At 37.0% G+C, this 15,655-nt stretch overlaps 1 protein-coding gene across 1 annotated transcript in view; it reads left to right on the forward strand.

Annotated features, from left to right (window-relative positions):
* FMR1NB (FMR1 neighbor) overlaps positions 1 to 15,655 on the forward strand; it is a 34,203-nt gene that overhangs the window by 10,552 nt on the left and 7,996 nt on the right. The window contains exons 2-4 of the mRNA XM_023633826.2: positions 8,204 to 8,323; positions 11,510 to 11,650; positions 13,011 to 13,107. Coding sequence (XP_023489594.2) covers positions 8,204 to 8,323; positions 11,510 to 11,650; positions 13,011 to 13,107 — 358 coding nt within the window. The remainder of the gene's footprint in view (positions 1 to 8,203; positions 8,324 to 11,509; positions 11,651 to 13,010; positions 13,108 to 15,655) is intronic.

The following is a 15,655-nucleotide window of genomic DNA, read 5'->3' on the forward strand; positions in this document are numbered from 1 at the left end:
CTTAGACCTTCTTTTCATTACCTCCTATCATATAGTACTAACCTCTGTCATCTCAGCATTCCAAGTATTAACCTTCACCACCTCTTCTCTTAAAGCTGTTCCACCTCTAACCTCACCTTACTAACCCCCCCTTACCTCACCACTCAAATGCCTTCCTCCATTATCTCCCTTCACAAAGACCTTTCCTTGTTCATTTCCCTTCACCAAGGCCTTCCCTTCTTTCATGATTGCCATCTCTGCCTCCTCTATCCTTATAATTGACTTCTCTCCTTCACCTCTCACCTCAAAGGCCTCCTTCTCTCAAGTCCTCTCAAAGTAGGAACTTTCCTCTCCTCATATAGTATAGTCATCTGTCATTTAATGATGGGGATGCAGTCTGAGAAATGTGTCATTAGGCGGTTTTGTTTTGTGAACATCATAGAATATAGTTACATAAACCTAGATGGTATAGCCTACTACACAACTAGGCTATCTGGTACTTATCTTATGGGACCACCGTCATATATGTGGTCCATCATTGACCAAAATGTCATTATGTGGTGCATGACTATATTAAACTCCTTCACCTGCTTTCTCAAAGAATTTCCCTCCTCTGCTTATGCTCACAAAGGCCATCCCTCTGCCACCTCACTTCACAAATGCCTGCTTTCTTTTACCCTCACAAATGCCTTCCCTCCCTCATCACCACTCCAAAAGTTCTTCTTAACCTTCAATCAAGGTCTTTTCGTTCTCCAATATCCCCACAATATCTTTCTTTTGCTCACCTTCTCTCCCTCACTCAGTAGCCTTTCTTCTTAATCTCACAAAGCCCTTTCCTCCCCTCACTCAAGGTCTTCAATTTCTCACCTCCCTTTTAAAATGCCTTCATTCTCTTACCTCATGTTGTCTTTCTCTCTCTAACCTGTCTTCACAAAGACCTTCCCTCCCTCAGTCAAATTCCTTCCGTTTCCTCCTCATTTACCTACCCTCCTCCAGACCTTTACTCACCCTCCTCTCTGATGCCTATTTCAGCCCTCCAAAGCCTTCCCTTCTCCCCACTCATGAATTTCCTCTCCCTCATCCCCCAAAGGTACTCTCTCCTTCTTCCCCCAAAGTCTTTTTCCTCCTCCTTCTTTAATGGTCATGCTGCCTCACTTTCCTGACTCAAAGTCTTTCCCATCTCCTCCTTCAAATCCTTCTTACCCCTTGCTCAAATACTTTTCCTTTCCCCATAGCTTTCTCTCCTTAGCTCCAAGATGGCCTTCTCAAAATGGCATTCTCTACCTTACCTCCCATGGCCTGCCCTCCCTCCCGAGCCCCTCACAGTGATGTTCCATCTCCACATCTGCATAAAGGCCTTGGCTTTCCCACAGTCTTCCTCTTTCCCTCAAGCTCCAACCTCAAGCCTAAAGACAGTCTTCCATCCTCACCTCTAATCTCAGTGACTTCTCTCTCCCTGCCCTCCGCAGAGGCCTTCTATGACCACCCCCAACCAAGGTCCTCCCACAGGCAAAGGAGGAGGCAAAAATTTAGCAGAGGCATTGTAAGTAAAAGGAACAGAGACTTCTGTGTACTATGTCAGAACTGCATGGCTTTATAACTTTTTATGAGGGGTGAAATTCAAAGTTAAATAAAGTATATGTTAGGCATCCTTATACCAACTACTTTAATTAAGTTAGAATATATGATTTCTGCTTTATGGAAATATTTTAGGATACTTTTTAAATGATCGTTTATAAATCATATTACTTCAAATTATTCATACTTATTTTTCCTACTGTTCATCTAAAATACCAAAGTATTTCTGAATTAGTTTGCTGTCCTTATAAACACTGGTTACAAATATGACTGAGAGCTTTACAAACAGTGCTTTTTCATTTTCTGAAAATGTAAGTTAAAAAACAAAACTATAAATTGTACATTATTTTTTCTTAGTCCATGAGTTCTTCGTTTTCTATTTCTATTTTGAGTAGAACTCTTACAAAAAAAGAATACTGTTATTCAGTGTGATTTCTTTATTTCCATGAAGACTTTTTCCAGTATAGATTTAACATATTTTCTCCTGAAATAATTCATGATTCATTCTTTGTACTGTCAGATTTCCCAGGTTCCTGGGAGGTAATATGTGACTGGATGGATTAAATATTATTTTACATTTAAAATAACTTAATATAATGAATTGTACTGTGTTATTGGTTAATTGTGTTCCCCCACCCTCGACAAAAAAAAAATGTCGGAATTTTAATTCCCAGTACCTCAGGATGTGACCTTATTTGGAGATAAGGTCTTTATAGAGGTAATCAAATTAAAATGTGAGCCCAATCCAGTATGACTTGTTGGACACAGAGGTAGACGTTCATAGAGAAAAGACTAAATGCCACATTAATGACATTTTGGTCAACAACATATTGCACGTACAGTGGTAGTCCCATAAGATTAGTGCCACATAGCCTAGGTGTGTAGTAGGCTATAACACCTAGGTTTGTGTAAGTACACTCTATGGTGTTCACATGACAAAATCGCCTAACAATGCATTTCTCAGAACGTATCTCTGTCATTAAACAATGCGTGACTGTATATGAATAGAAATAGGGAGAAAACAGTGGTCTTCAAGCCAAGGAGAGAGGCCTTCCCTCACAGCCCTCAGAAGGAACAGACATCTTGATTTTGGACTTCTAACCTCCAGAACTGTGAGACAATAAATTTCTGTTGTTTTTAAGCCGCCTAGTTTATGACACTTTGTTACAATGACTCTAGCAAAGTAATACACACTGAGAGGTAAAGTAATTTGGCCATGGCCCTGGAGTATTATGGTGAAAGGAGGGCACGTAATTCTAGAACTAAAATTCCCCTTCTCCTTCCTAGACAGACCCTTCCGAGTTCTCTTAGATTTAATGCCACCAAAGGGAATTGAGGTTGCTGGATGTGAGGTACCTCTGGGATATCTCCAGTTTGTATTGTCGTTTGGACTCCCAAACTGCGTTGCTTCTCAGGTTGTATTTTTATGGAAGGCATGTAGACTAGTGGCATACAGGATGAGGAGACTAGGAGATTGGGGACTGGGAGTTTGATCCCAGCTTCTCCACCAATTCTCTGTAACCTATTGGATTAATTCTTATTGCACAGCGTTTAATGGGAGATTAAAAAAAAAAGGAGAAATAAAGATTGACTAATAGGTAATATTTTCAGAATGCTTTAGCTTCATGGACACAACCATGTGACTAGTTTCTGTATCATTATATTAGAATACTTCATTTATCCATTCTTCACGGGGAGTAAATGAGGCAGTGCACATAGATAGAGGATCTGGCTGCCTGCCATGCACCTCATTAAGCACGAGGCTTGCTCTTGCTTTAACCATGTGTGCATGTGGTATAGTTGGAGGAGTCCTGAATTACGAATTAGGAGACCCAAGTTGTCTTGATTCTGCCACTGACTTGCTTTGTGACCTTTGATGGGTCGCTTTACCTCTTTTACCCTTCAATTACCTTGTCTAAAAGTTGAGGAGATTTTGCTATGGGTGTTGCTTTTGCCTCAGTAGTTTGTGTAACACCTTCACAGCTCTTGGTTATCTTAATACTATCAGATCTTCCTCTTTTCCTTTAAAAAGTCTCACTTTTTTACATAAATATGTTTATTTTAAAAGGAAAGTGTAGCACAGTTATAAATGGAAAACTGGTCATATTTGTTATTAAGAGAATTATTTATAAAAATAAATATCCCACAACCAAAATACTGTTTTTAAAATTATAAACAATAAAAATAAATAATGAAAGACATGACAAAATATTTATTCATTTTACATTGTACTAAGCATGACTTCATTTAATCCTTATAATCCTTCAGAATATCCTTCAAAATCCATTTTGCAGATGAGTAAACTGAGGCAAAGAGAAGTTACTGACTTGGCCAAGTGTACCAACTAGTATGTGACAGAGCCAGGGTGCAAATTCAGGTCTGTTTGAGGCCAAGGCCCAGAAAGACTGCTGCATAGGGAGACCCTCAATTTACTACAGCCCCAGGAGAATCCTTCCAAGCTGATAACATTAGCCACTGTTCCCTTTCTGTCTTCTCACCCTTTAATCCAGTTCCTCATCTGAGAGACTTCACTGCATAGCAGGGCTGGCAACGTAGTTTGCAAAATGAAAATGCAGCATCCCTACTTCAAAATTTCTTATGAACTTCAAGATGATAGAGCATTAAACCAAGCGTGGGGTCCTTCTAAGAGCTAGACTGTAGATTGCACAGGTTGCATGCCCATGATGCTCACAGCTTTGAGTTTAGTTTTTTTTCCTTTGAAATGTGGTTAGATTTTCAGTCTTTTTTTGCAGCAGAGAAATTAAAAAATAAAAATTCTTTGTGACGGGGCAACCTAATTGGTTCTTTACTGTTTCTTGCTGCCATTTAAGGAAGCTGGCTCCTAATCTTTTGTTTGAGCATATTAATGAGTGTACAGATGCAAATTAGAGGCATAAAGGATGAAATTATTCTGCATATGAAAAGTGATGGGGAGGGGAAAGAGGCTAGAGCCTAACAGGGTGGAGAGGAAGATCTGAGAAGACCTGGGCACTGGCTGATGGGAGATTTTGGAGAGAGGAAAGGGCAGTTGCTCCCAGGGAGGAAAGAACAGGGTGGTTAAAAGGAATTTTATAAAGGTTTGCCATATGGTGAGTGATATCAACCTTGTTTGGTGTTATAATAGTTTTGATATGCCGGTCATAGAGTTTTTCCTACACTTTTAAAGTAAATAAATAGCAAAGATGAGATATATCCGTAAATATTCAAGTGTGTTTCACCTAAAATCAACTCATGTAATGCTGATGGTACTCATACCACACTTTGGGAAATACTACTCGTTAATTTGTAAGTAATTGTCTGTCAGAGTCGGCAAGAAACCAGTGGTATAGGGAGAACAGGTTAAACACTCTGGAGGCTTTTGGTTCAGGCTGCCACTGATGATACCTATCTGAGTAAATATTTAATTGCCTCCTCCATTTCAAATGCTCATTGAAAGGACAAAAAGATCTATGATGGTTGAAAACCCAGAGAACCCAGAAGAGTGCCATCTGCCATCAATATGCCAGAAATTTGGAGAGATATCAGAAAGATAGAATGAAGCCGGGCCAGACACTACTGAGAGAAGTTGCCGCAACCTGTGTTTCACCTCAGCCTAAGGCCAAGCCTGTCTGGGAGGGGCTGGAGGCTAGGGTACTCTGAGCTGGGGATCAGTCTCCATCCTGGAGAGACTCCAGAGAGTATACCATCTGGGGAAGATATCCTAGAGTGGAGACTCAGGCCACTGTGTGCTACTGCCAGCCAACACTTCCTTCAGATGGTGTGTTGAGTCCAGTGGCAACAGAGGCAGTCAGCTGGGGAAGGTGGGCACTGAGTGAACAAGTGGCAGTACAGAATATAGGTCCTGTTGAAGCTGCTTCCAACTGTAGTTTCTTTGCTGTATCATTTCCCTGGCAATATTAATCTCATTTTTTGTCCCCTGTGCTGGAAGCACTCTTCCAGGCCCTTTGTGTAGCCAGTTTCTTATTTTTTTTTTAGCTTAAATATCGTCTCAAGAGAGGCCAGCCCCTGTTTAAAGTAGGTCTCCTACCTTATGCTGCATTGGTATCCACTTACTTCATTGCATTCATTACAATTTGTAGTTATTAAATTTGTTCGTTTACTTCTTTTTTGTCTGTTTGCTCCACCATACTGTAAGCTCCATGAGGGGCAGGGATCTCATCTGATTTTTTCATTGATGTATCGCCAAAACCTAAAATATAGTAGACATTAAATAGATATTTGTTGAATGAGTAGGAGTTAGGAGAAAGCAAAAAGGACAAAATGGGTTATTTTTAATGTTGTCAAGACATGTAATATACAGTGAAGATAAAACTATAATGAGTGAACATTTTTGCATAGTGTTGAAATATAAAACCAATGAACCAAAATCAATAGCTCTCTTACATATTAGCAGTAATCAGCTAGAAAATGTGGTGAAATAGATCATATTCCCCTAAGAACAAGATTAATATGGTATATGAGAATAAACATAATAAGAAAGATTCAAGAGCTGTATGAATGCAGCTATAAACCTTACACAGGGATGTACAAAGACACTTGAATGAGTGGAGAAACAAACCTATTCTTGGGTAATAAAATTTTATACTTATCAGTTCTTTCCAAATAAGTCTACATTTAACTGAATTCATGCCTAGCACACAATAAATGGTTTTTGAGTGAATGTTAAATAATTGAACATAATTACAAAAAAAGTATTATTAGGAGTTTTTGACTTGACAAGATAATTCTAAGGTTCATTTAAAAAATTATTCAGAGTTGAGAATAAAATTTTGATAATGAAGATTAATGAAAGGATTGCCAGATCAATTATTAAAACATATGACAATATGAGACAAATTTTAACGATGGTATTGGTGCACAAACAGGTAGATTAGTGAAACAGAATAGAAAGTCAAGAAACAGATCTATGACTATTAAGTACTTAGAATATGATGGTGATATTATAAGTAGGAAAGGATGGATTTAATAAATGGTATTAGGACAACTGAAAAAAAAGTATCCCTACTTCATAACATACTCCAAAATATATCCCAAGTGGATTAAAGATTTAAATTTAAAAATGAAATTATAAAAGTGCTAGAAGGGAACATTAGAGTGTAGAGTGTCTTTCTAGACATGACCTGAAAGGCAGAAACAGTAAAGGAAGAGATTGATACAATTGATAACAAAAAACACTTTAAACTTTTGAACTTCCCAAAGTACCTTTAAAAATATAAAGGTAGCCAACTACCTTGAAAAATATTTTCAACATATGTGGCAGATTAACGGTTAAGTTCTCTACTATCCAACAAATGTATGAAAGACGTAAGCTCACTGATGACTAAAGGTGCAAATTAAAGCAAAAGAAACACCATTATTTTGGCCATTAAATTGGCAAACAACAACAACAAAAAGGCGAGGATGCACGAAAACTGGCAGTTGCCTGCACTGCTGGTAGGACTGTACCTTGGGAGAGCCTTGCTGGAGGGTTGTATGGCCAAGGTCACCCACCATTCCTTAAGAGTTTATCCTAAGGAATTTTTCATGAATATCTGCAGATATATAGTTCCAGTGATAATCAGTGCAGTGTTCTTCATTTTTTGTTTTTTTCTTTTATTTATTGAGGTATAATTGGCATGTAACGTTCTCCTGTAACGTTATATTAGTTTCAGGTGTATAGCGTAATGATTTGATATCAGTATATCTTGTGAAATGATCACCACAATAAGTCTAGTTAACATCCATCACCAAACATAGAAATTTTTTTTTCTTGTGATGAAAACTTTTAAGATCTACTCTCTCAGGAACTTTCAAATATACAATACTGTATTAACTATAGTCACCATGCTGTACGTTATATCCCCATGACTGACTTATTTTGTAACTGGAAGTTTGTACCTTTTGACTACCTTCACCCATTTCACCCACCTTTCACCCCCTGCCTCTGGCAACCACCAGTCTGTTCTCTGTATCTGTGAGTTCTATGCAGTATCCTTTATAATATCAATAAATTGTGAACAACCTAAATGTCTTTCTATGGGGAAATGGTTAACTCAGTTATTATAGAGCCTTATAATGGAATACTGTGAAGTTATTAAAGATAATATTGGGAAATATTTAATGATATGGACAAATCCATGCTATGGGAGTGAAGATGGGTATCCTTTCCTCTTAATATAGGAGAGGATCATGCAAATAAAACTAAAAGATGTTTGAAGAAGCAAGGAAGAAGGATAAGCAACCTTTTACAGTGTCTAAGGCCTTGATTTTTATCAGTTAGTAAAGAAGCCAGCATATTTGCCAAGAGTTTCTGTGATGGGATCTGATTTATGATTTAGTTGGAATACATAGTTTCCAAGTTGTTAATTGATTGGGCTTCTGAATGTCAATGCTGTTTGTCAGAGGCAAGTTCACTATTGTATAGCACAGCAATGGGATGTGTTGGCCTATAGCTTAAGCATTTTTAGATTTAATAGTTTTTCAGTTTCACAGCAGAATCATGTTCTGATAATTAATAATATCTGAGCTGTTATGAGATGAAAGTACAATATTTGTTAGCTCTTATACTTTCCATAATTAATTTAAGCAAAGGTGATTACTATTAATGGGTCATAGAAAGTGATAAATGCTTTATATGTTAGGATTAATAATTTCACTTTTTCTTAAGGATTCTCGAATTCTGTGTCTCCAAGCCAGTATATTCTGTGGAGCAATGGAAGTGCTAGTGGGCCATCTCTGGAAAACACCTCTGCATGGGAAGCTCTGTTAAGTTTTTTCTTTCCAACAAGTAAGTTCTTGTTTGTTGTTTTTTCCCTCCCGTCTCCTTGTTTTGAAAATAGTAGTTAAATGTTTAGGAGGCAGTGTAGTCAATTGGCATTGGGGTGGGACAGACCTGAGTGTTAATCCTGACTTTGCCCTTTGCCTTAGGCAAGATAACCTTTGAACCTCAGTGTACTCATGTTTAAAATGAAGATATTTACCACAGAGAATTGTGAGGATGAACTGAGACAGTGTTTTTAAGGCATTCCATAAATATTTGTTACTCTTTATAAAATGCTTTTCCTTCACAAATATCTAAACCTTTCACAAATTACCTTAATGGCATTGCCTGAAATTTAATAACTGACCCAGTATTGTGAAATCGATGTCTTCTGTGGCATTAATCAAGGTACTTTGTGGCTCTAATGTTATGGAATACACCAGATGTTTTCCTATCTGTTTTAGTGATAAAAAGTTCAGGTTTCAAGTCACATCGTCTTTTTGTGATTCTGTATATAATGCGTTTATCAGGTACATGGTGACCCGTGAGAATTATTAACCACAAATAACACATTTCATTTTGTTCAGCATGTGGTACCCTTTCAAGGAGAAGATTAAAATAAATTGGCATAATGTGAATTACAAAGATGAAGCTTTTATTAAAAATCCTGCAGAATTTATTCTAACAAAATTTGATGTACATATATAAACACAAAATTATATCCATTGTTTCATTCCAGACTCTACCACTAATTCTTCTGTGTCCTTGCATAAGTCTCTTCATGTTTCTCTATACAAAACAGGCATTATGACACCTAATACCACTGAGCATAGCAAAATAGATGAGATCCTTAAATGAATTAAAAATGCTGCCATGGTCAAATTGAGTGGAGAAAGAGAAATCTGAGAAAGAAAAGGTAGTATGTTGTGAAGCCAGAAGAATGGTTTAGTAAGTGCCAAAGTTGGTCATAAACAACAGCAAATGATTTAAGCTTTAGATCTTATGAAAATAGCAGATGTAAACGGTCCCATGATTACTTATAATAACTACATTATACGAACACTGAAGCCACCTTTAAAAATAGTCTAAATAAGATACCTACATCCCCAATACTCCTCCAACCTGGTGCAGTCAGTTGAGTCAAAATCAATTGTGGGAGAGAACGTTTTTGCCCCACAAAGTCAAACTGTTCCATTTTAAGAGAAATTTCTGGCTTAGGTTTATTCAAATATTTCAGAACAGTGATTAAATATTTATAAAATGTGTATATTGTCTTCTTTGAGAAGAATAACTACAAGTTCATAAGATGTAAAATATTTTTAACCAATTTATTTCTTCCTCTGTATAATTGAAAATGAACAACACTCTTCCCACTTAAGCACTAAAAAGAAAAAAGTATATCATTTTGTCATTAGGCTGTTGTTTGTAAAAGATTGATCTCTTGCAGATTAAAATGATAACCTAGAGACAGACTGGCAGGGAAGCTTGAGAGGTCGCATGATCCTTCTCCCTTTGGACAAAATTATATGCTTGAATGCGTAAACTGATAAAAATTGTTCTACCCTTTTCTTTAAAATTACAAATATCTCTTAGTAATTTGAGTCTGAAAGTTAATTTTAGCATCTAGTATAAATCCCATCAGATGCAATTTAAGCATAAAATAAGAGAAGCTCAGCCTTAGAAGGGACTTTAGAGATCTACTCCAGTCTCTTCTGTGATTTAAAATCTCTATGATTTCCATTCCTGGAAAGTCGTCTTTGAACAATGCCAGTAGTGAGGAACTCAGCACACAGCAAGTCTGTCCCAGCTCTGAGCAGGCCCTGACTACTGTCACCCTTTTCTGGGTGTATGATGCCTAGGACTGAACGTGGTATTTCAGATGCAGTCCAGCCTGGGGAGGAGAGTCACTCTGGGCCTGGCAGGATTGAAGAACAGATTGCTTAGAGTATATAACAACAGAGTAAGCTAAACTCTCATATGTCTAAAATGTTTGGGAAATGAATATCCAGGGCAACTGGTAATGCATTAATTTTGTAACCTTGCACAAGTTACTTTGATCTTTTATTTCTTTATTTTTAAAATAGAGGTTGTAAAACTCGTTTTGAAAGTTTGTTGTGAAGATTAGAAATAATGTGTGTAAAGCAAGGTACCTGGCACAAATAGGTGTGTAGTGAATGATAGCCATTGTTATTTTTACCTTAGCTTTAGGAATTGCCAGTCTTTAAGGAAGAGGACTATAATAAAATATACCAAAAGGTAAAAATATACTTATAATTATTGTATTGCTCTTTGCTGATGTTGAAGTATTTTGGAATGATCATAAAACATCAGTTATTACTTTTCTAAGTCTGTAGTTGTTGACGGTGTTGGAGATTGAACTGAATCTATGCTGGCTTTTTAAGCCATACTGTAGAGGTTTTCTTTTTGAATAAAAATCTGATATCTGCCTTTCTAAAGTTGTTTCTCTTATTTAAGGCAGGATGTTAGAAAAAGTCAGCTATTTGAGCTTGTGAGTCTTATAGATTCAAATATGCGTGAATTTATTGCAGTTGCATGAATCTTGGTGTTCACGCCATAAATCATTGCCTATTCAAAATTATGGAGTCATAACTTAAGGTCAAAAGGAAGACTCGTAAAACATACTGTAGTGCCAATATGAGGTGTTCACAGAAAGTAGGTCAATACTAATAGTATCACTTGCTTTACTCTTAGCAGTAAACTGTGTGAATTTTACTTACATTCATTCTTATTGATGCATTCAGTGAGTTTCTGTAGCTTAGTAAAATTGAGTGAGAGGATATCTGTGGTATTATTTTAACAAGGTGTTAGTTTTAAGGGCATTTGGTCTGTTCTTGTTATTTAGCTCCTTCTGCGTTATATTTATATCACTGCTACTCGGCTTATGGTTTGTCGTCCTTTTAAAACTACCTTACCAATTACCTGTTAACAATTTCTATTTTTCTGCAGTTCATCTAGAATTGAAAATGTCATGTTAAATAACTTTATGGTAACTTTTAAATTAACTCTTATTTTTTCAGCATTCATCACTATTTGTATATGTCATTCAATCTTTTCTTTAAATATACCTGGTTAAATGTTTCTTTTTCTTTTTTAAATGTTTCTTTTTCTTTTTTGTCTTGCAGTAATTATTTAATTAGGGAAAGTGCTTGATAACCATGCTGAATTCTCTTTCTTGAATGTTTTTTCCGAAAGCGTGCATTCCAAAGGAGAATCAGGTGCTGAAGGCCTGCAAGGATGACCTGCAAGATCTTAACCAGAGTGCATGTTTGGCACACAGATGCTGTTATTCTCTCGGGACCAGTAACTTCACTTGTTTTGCCCCATTGAAAGATAGTAAGTTCATCCTCTTACATTTATTATATTTCTATTTTTAAAAATCAAGAAATAAGTCACAATTGCATAAATTTATATTTGGATCTCCCAGCTTAACACTTAAAGGGGACTCCCAGCCCTAGAGCAATATTGTCCCAAAAGGTCCTGAGGTGGTCCGGTCTTTATTTGTGAGCAGTTTCTGCTTAGCCCTTAGATGTGATACATTTTGCTTTAGTCACTCTCTGTCTTGTCCTAAAGATTCCAGGCTATATGAGATGTAACCCTCAATACCTGGCAGAAGATGCCTCTTGGGCATGCCTTAGCTTACTTTCCTCTTCCCACCTTCTTTTCTTGAATAGAATTCTTCCCATTTATCTTGTCTTCAGCATCTCAGTATGTAACAGTAGACTTGAATGTTTCTTGTTAAGGTCTGTTTATTAGTTTCTCCTTGTTCTATTGTTTTTGAATTAGGTTCTTCTCTTAAGATTTTTTTTTTCTTTACGAAGTTTTGAGAACTAGACCATCTGTTTTTGTTCCTTCATTTGGATAGTGGGCATATATTACCAGTTTGGTCCCATGATGGATGTATTTGATATGACTAAACACTAACAAGTACTACAAAAAGGATGCACGCAAAACAATGTCTTAGGTTAATATAGTCCCTATTCAATTTACAGCTCTTTGTTGAATATCTAGTATTAATAATGGAAACTGAAACCTGATCATGAATACAGTATTTCACTTTTAACACTGTCACATGATGTTTATAATTCATTCATCAGTTTAGTCTTTATATTATGTGTGAAGAGATATTTGGTTCTTGTAGAGGGAAAAATTGAACCGTGACTTACAATTCCCCAATCATATTAGAATGTGTTTCCGAATGGGTAGAAGAATAAAATATGCTTATTTACCTGCAAATTCTTGATTTCTTGTTTAATTTAATGTTTTATAATTTGGAAGTAAACATTTAAGAAGCCGTTCCTTCATCAAGTTAACTAGTCATAGATTAATTCACTCCTCGAGTGCTCTAAGGTGTGTAGCACATGGCAAAAGAAAAAACAGGCTTAGGCCTGTATATTTCTTAAGAAATATACAATACGAGTTGTAATAATCTGTTAGCAAAACAGTAGGATCATTTTCTTAAGGCTTTCATTGCTGGGGGCCATGTATTTAAAGTGTAGTCTTTAGTTATATTTCAAGAACACTTCATAAACTCCTACTACTTATAGAGTAGCAAGGATATTTACCTGTCATATAAGAATACCTCCATATTTTACTTTATTAACTGATAGTTTTTTTATAATGACTTTATGAAAGAACTCAGATTTGCTTCTCTTGCTTAAGTCATAAAAGTAACAGGATATAATTAAACCGACAGAGCCAACACAGATGTTGCGGATGTTTGGGCTTGGTGTGATCAGCATGATCATCCTGGGATGTCTGCCCATTTATTGCTGCTCTCTTTGCCGGAGGAGGTAGGCAAACATAAACTTTTATTTGCTGGTTGCTGAGTATACTTGGATATTTCTGTGTAGACACGTTTATTCATATGCTCCAGAAACACAGGGATTATGTTTGGGTCCTTTTTGTTTAAAAGAGGGTATCTCAGGAAAAATGTAAAAGTACAGTTACCATAATATTTTTAAAAGACATGTTTTATTTTTCTGTAAATTTAAGACATCCTCTTGCATAGTCTGTACATTCCCTCATCAAGCAAAATCTCAATTGGAAGGAAAAATAAATCAGTGAGCTGGGGGTGCATGAAGTGTAGCTGATTATTGACTACAACTCAAGGGATTCCCAGAAGTATTAGTCTCCATCTAGTATATGGTCATCTACCATCAGGTCTTCTTTATTTGAGGAAGATTAGCCCTGAGAAAAACCACTGGAGTAGCTTTCAGCATCACAGCAATGCACCGCCACCACAGTATGACAACCAGCAGATGGGTTCTGTGGTTCCCTGATCGGGAAATGAACCCAGGCTGTGGCAGAGCACTGAATCTTAACCACTAGACCACCAGGGCTGGCTTGTCCTAACTCTAGAGCAGGTGTCAGTTTCAGCTTGCTGCTTAGCTGAATTTCCAGGAACAACGGATGGTTAAGGGTGGATGGGGCACTGTCAGCTTTTCCTGGTAAGCTGATTTTAGAAGGAAGGGGAATAATTGTGTTAGAATGAAGATTCTATCCTTGATACCAAACAAGGCGCTTATATGGAGACCAAAGTGTGCTAAACTCCCCTTTTTGGGAGCAAGAGCTCTCTTTAGCACTATCCTTTTAACTCATTTCCTGTTCTTCATTTCAAAGAATAAAGAGAGAGATAAAATATTATAGTAGGTAAAATAAATGGCCTCATAAGAGGAAAATAGATTCAGCAGTAAAATCAGTATGTAGTCATTTGAAAAAGAAAAGAAGCCAAACACAGTTGCTTGTCTAAATCAGAGGGGCTAAAAGCCAAATGCAGATCGGCAGTAACAGTGTCTGGGCCTCTTTGTTGGAAGAAGTCTTGAGGCATTGGAAGATGCTCTTCAGCTCCTCCTCCTGCTGGGTCCTGTCCTATATATTAAGTATACATTCCTTCAGGAAAATGCCGTTATAGCTCTCCTCTCTGCCTTCAGTCATAAGAAAAAAGAAATGATGTTTTGACATTTCCCAGCTCCTGCGGTTTGGACAGTTCCTTTTATTACAGATCACCTAAGGAGCTGACAACTAGCAAGGGCTGGAGGGATGAAAAATGAGAAGCAATATGAGCAGGTGGGAGAAATGAAACCAGTTTAGATGAAGAGGATAATCACTTTCCAGAGCCAAATATATTTCATTCTTTTGGTGCCTAGTTCATGCTTTCCATAATTGACCATATTCAGTCACTATTTGCTTGTGCTAGGTATTGTGGAGGGTATAGAGACGTCTAAGACCATAGGCCCGACTTTTAAGGAGCTTAAATCTACCTTAAAATATATCCCAAGCATGACATATTAAATAACAATATAAGATGAAATATAATTAGGACTACAATGAGCAGTGGCAATAACTTACAAAAGTTCTGAGGCAATGGACGTCAAGATGGTTGAGAGAGAGCAGGGTCAGCTCCACTGTGGAGGTGCTATTTGAGCTTAGTTTTGAAGGGAGGACAACATTTGGGTTAGGTGCAGAGGGGGCCCTTCCACAGAATTCATTATATCTCGATGGGGTCTCCTTGCTATAGACCCCTTAACTGCTTGTCATTTCTAAGCAGAACTGGCTGAAATGCCACCTGGAATAATCTATAACTGAACCTCTAGTTTACTTCTATTCGACTTGAACTCAGGTGTGTTATGAATCAGGTACACTGAGAACCAGCTTGAACTGGTTGCACGTATACAAAAGAGAGCAGAGAGCATTAGTAAAAAGCTTTCTAAGAATTTGCTACTACTAATAGCCTTAGTAACTCACGTATAAGATGTGTTTTGAAATTCATTACGTCCTCAAGGTTATGTAAGATTTATTTTTATTCTCATTAATAAGGATCAGAAGGCTCATTAGGTTTAAGTGTCACTGGTAGGCTTAAGACTTACATAGAGCTGAAGGAAGAAAAAGATCAGGTGGATAGGGACAAAAGGAAGCAGGGTAGGGGCTCTCGGGGAAGAGAAGGAAAGGCGGGTGGCTGAATTATGCCCATTACAGTAATAGAGTGCTAATAACAGTAGTCTGAAGTGCGAAATTCAGTGTCTAATCTTTATTGGTTTTTAGATAAAGTTTAATCTGTATGCATATGCCAGTTAAACATCTGTGTGTTATATAGTGATAGGATACTTGAGTGTGTACATAGCTTTGGTAAGGTGGAAAATTCAAACATTATAATACCATGCCTATTAAACTCAGATGAAGTGCATTTTCATATTCTTTTTCTTCCTATCAGATTGAATTTGTAACTCTGAATTAAGAAAAAATTCAGAACTCAGTCTGAAAATGACAAAACTATGTTTTCTTTCACTTAATAAAAAGCCATGCTTTTTTTAAGGTTGTAGATCATCTGATACACAGATG

This window comes from Equus caballus, chromosome X (assembly GCF_041296265.1).
Source record: "Equus caballus isolate H_3958 breed thoroughbred chromosome X, TB-T2T, whole genome shotgun sequence".
Classification (NCBI taxonomy): domain Eukaryota; kingdom Metazoa; phylum Chordata; class Mammalia; order Perissodactyla; family Equidae; genus Equus; species Equus caballus.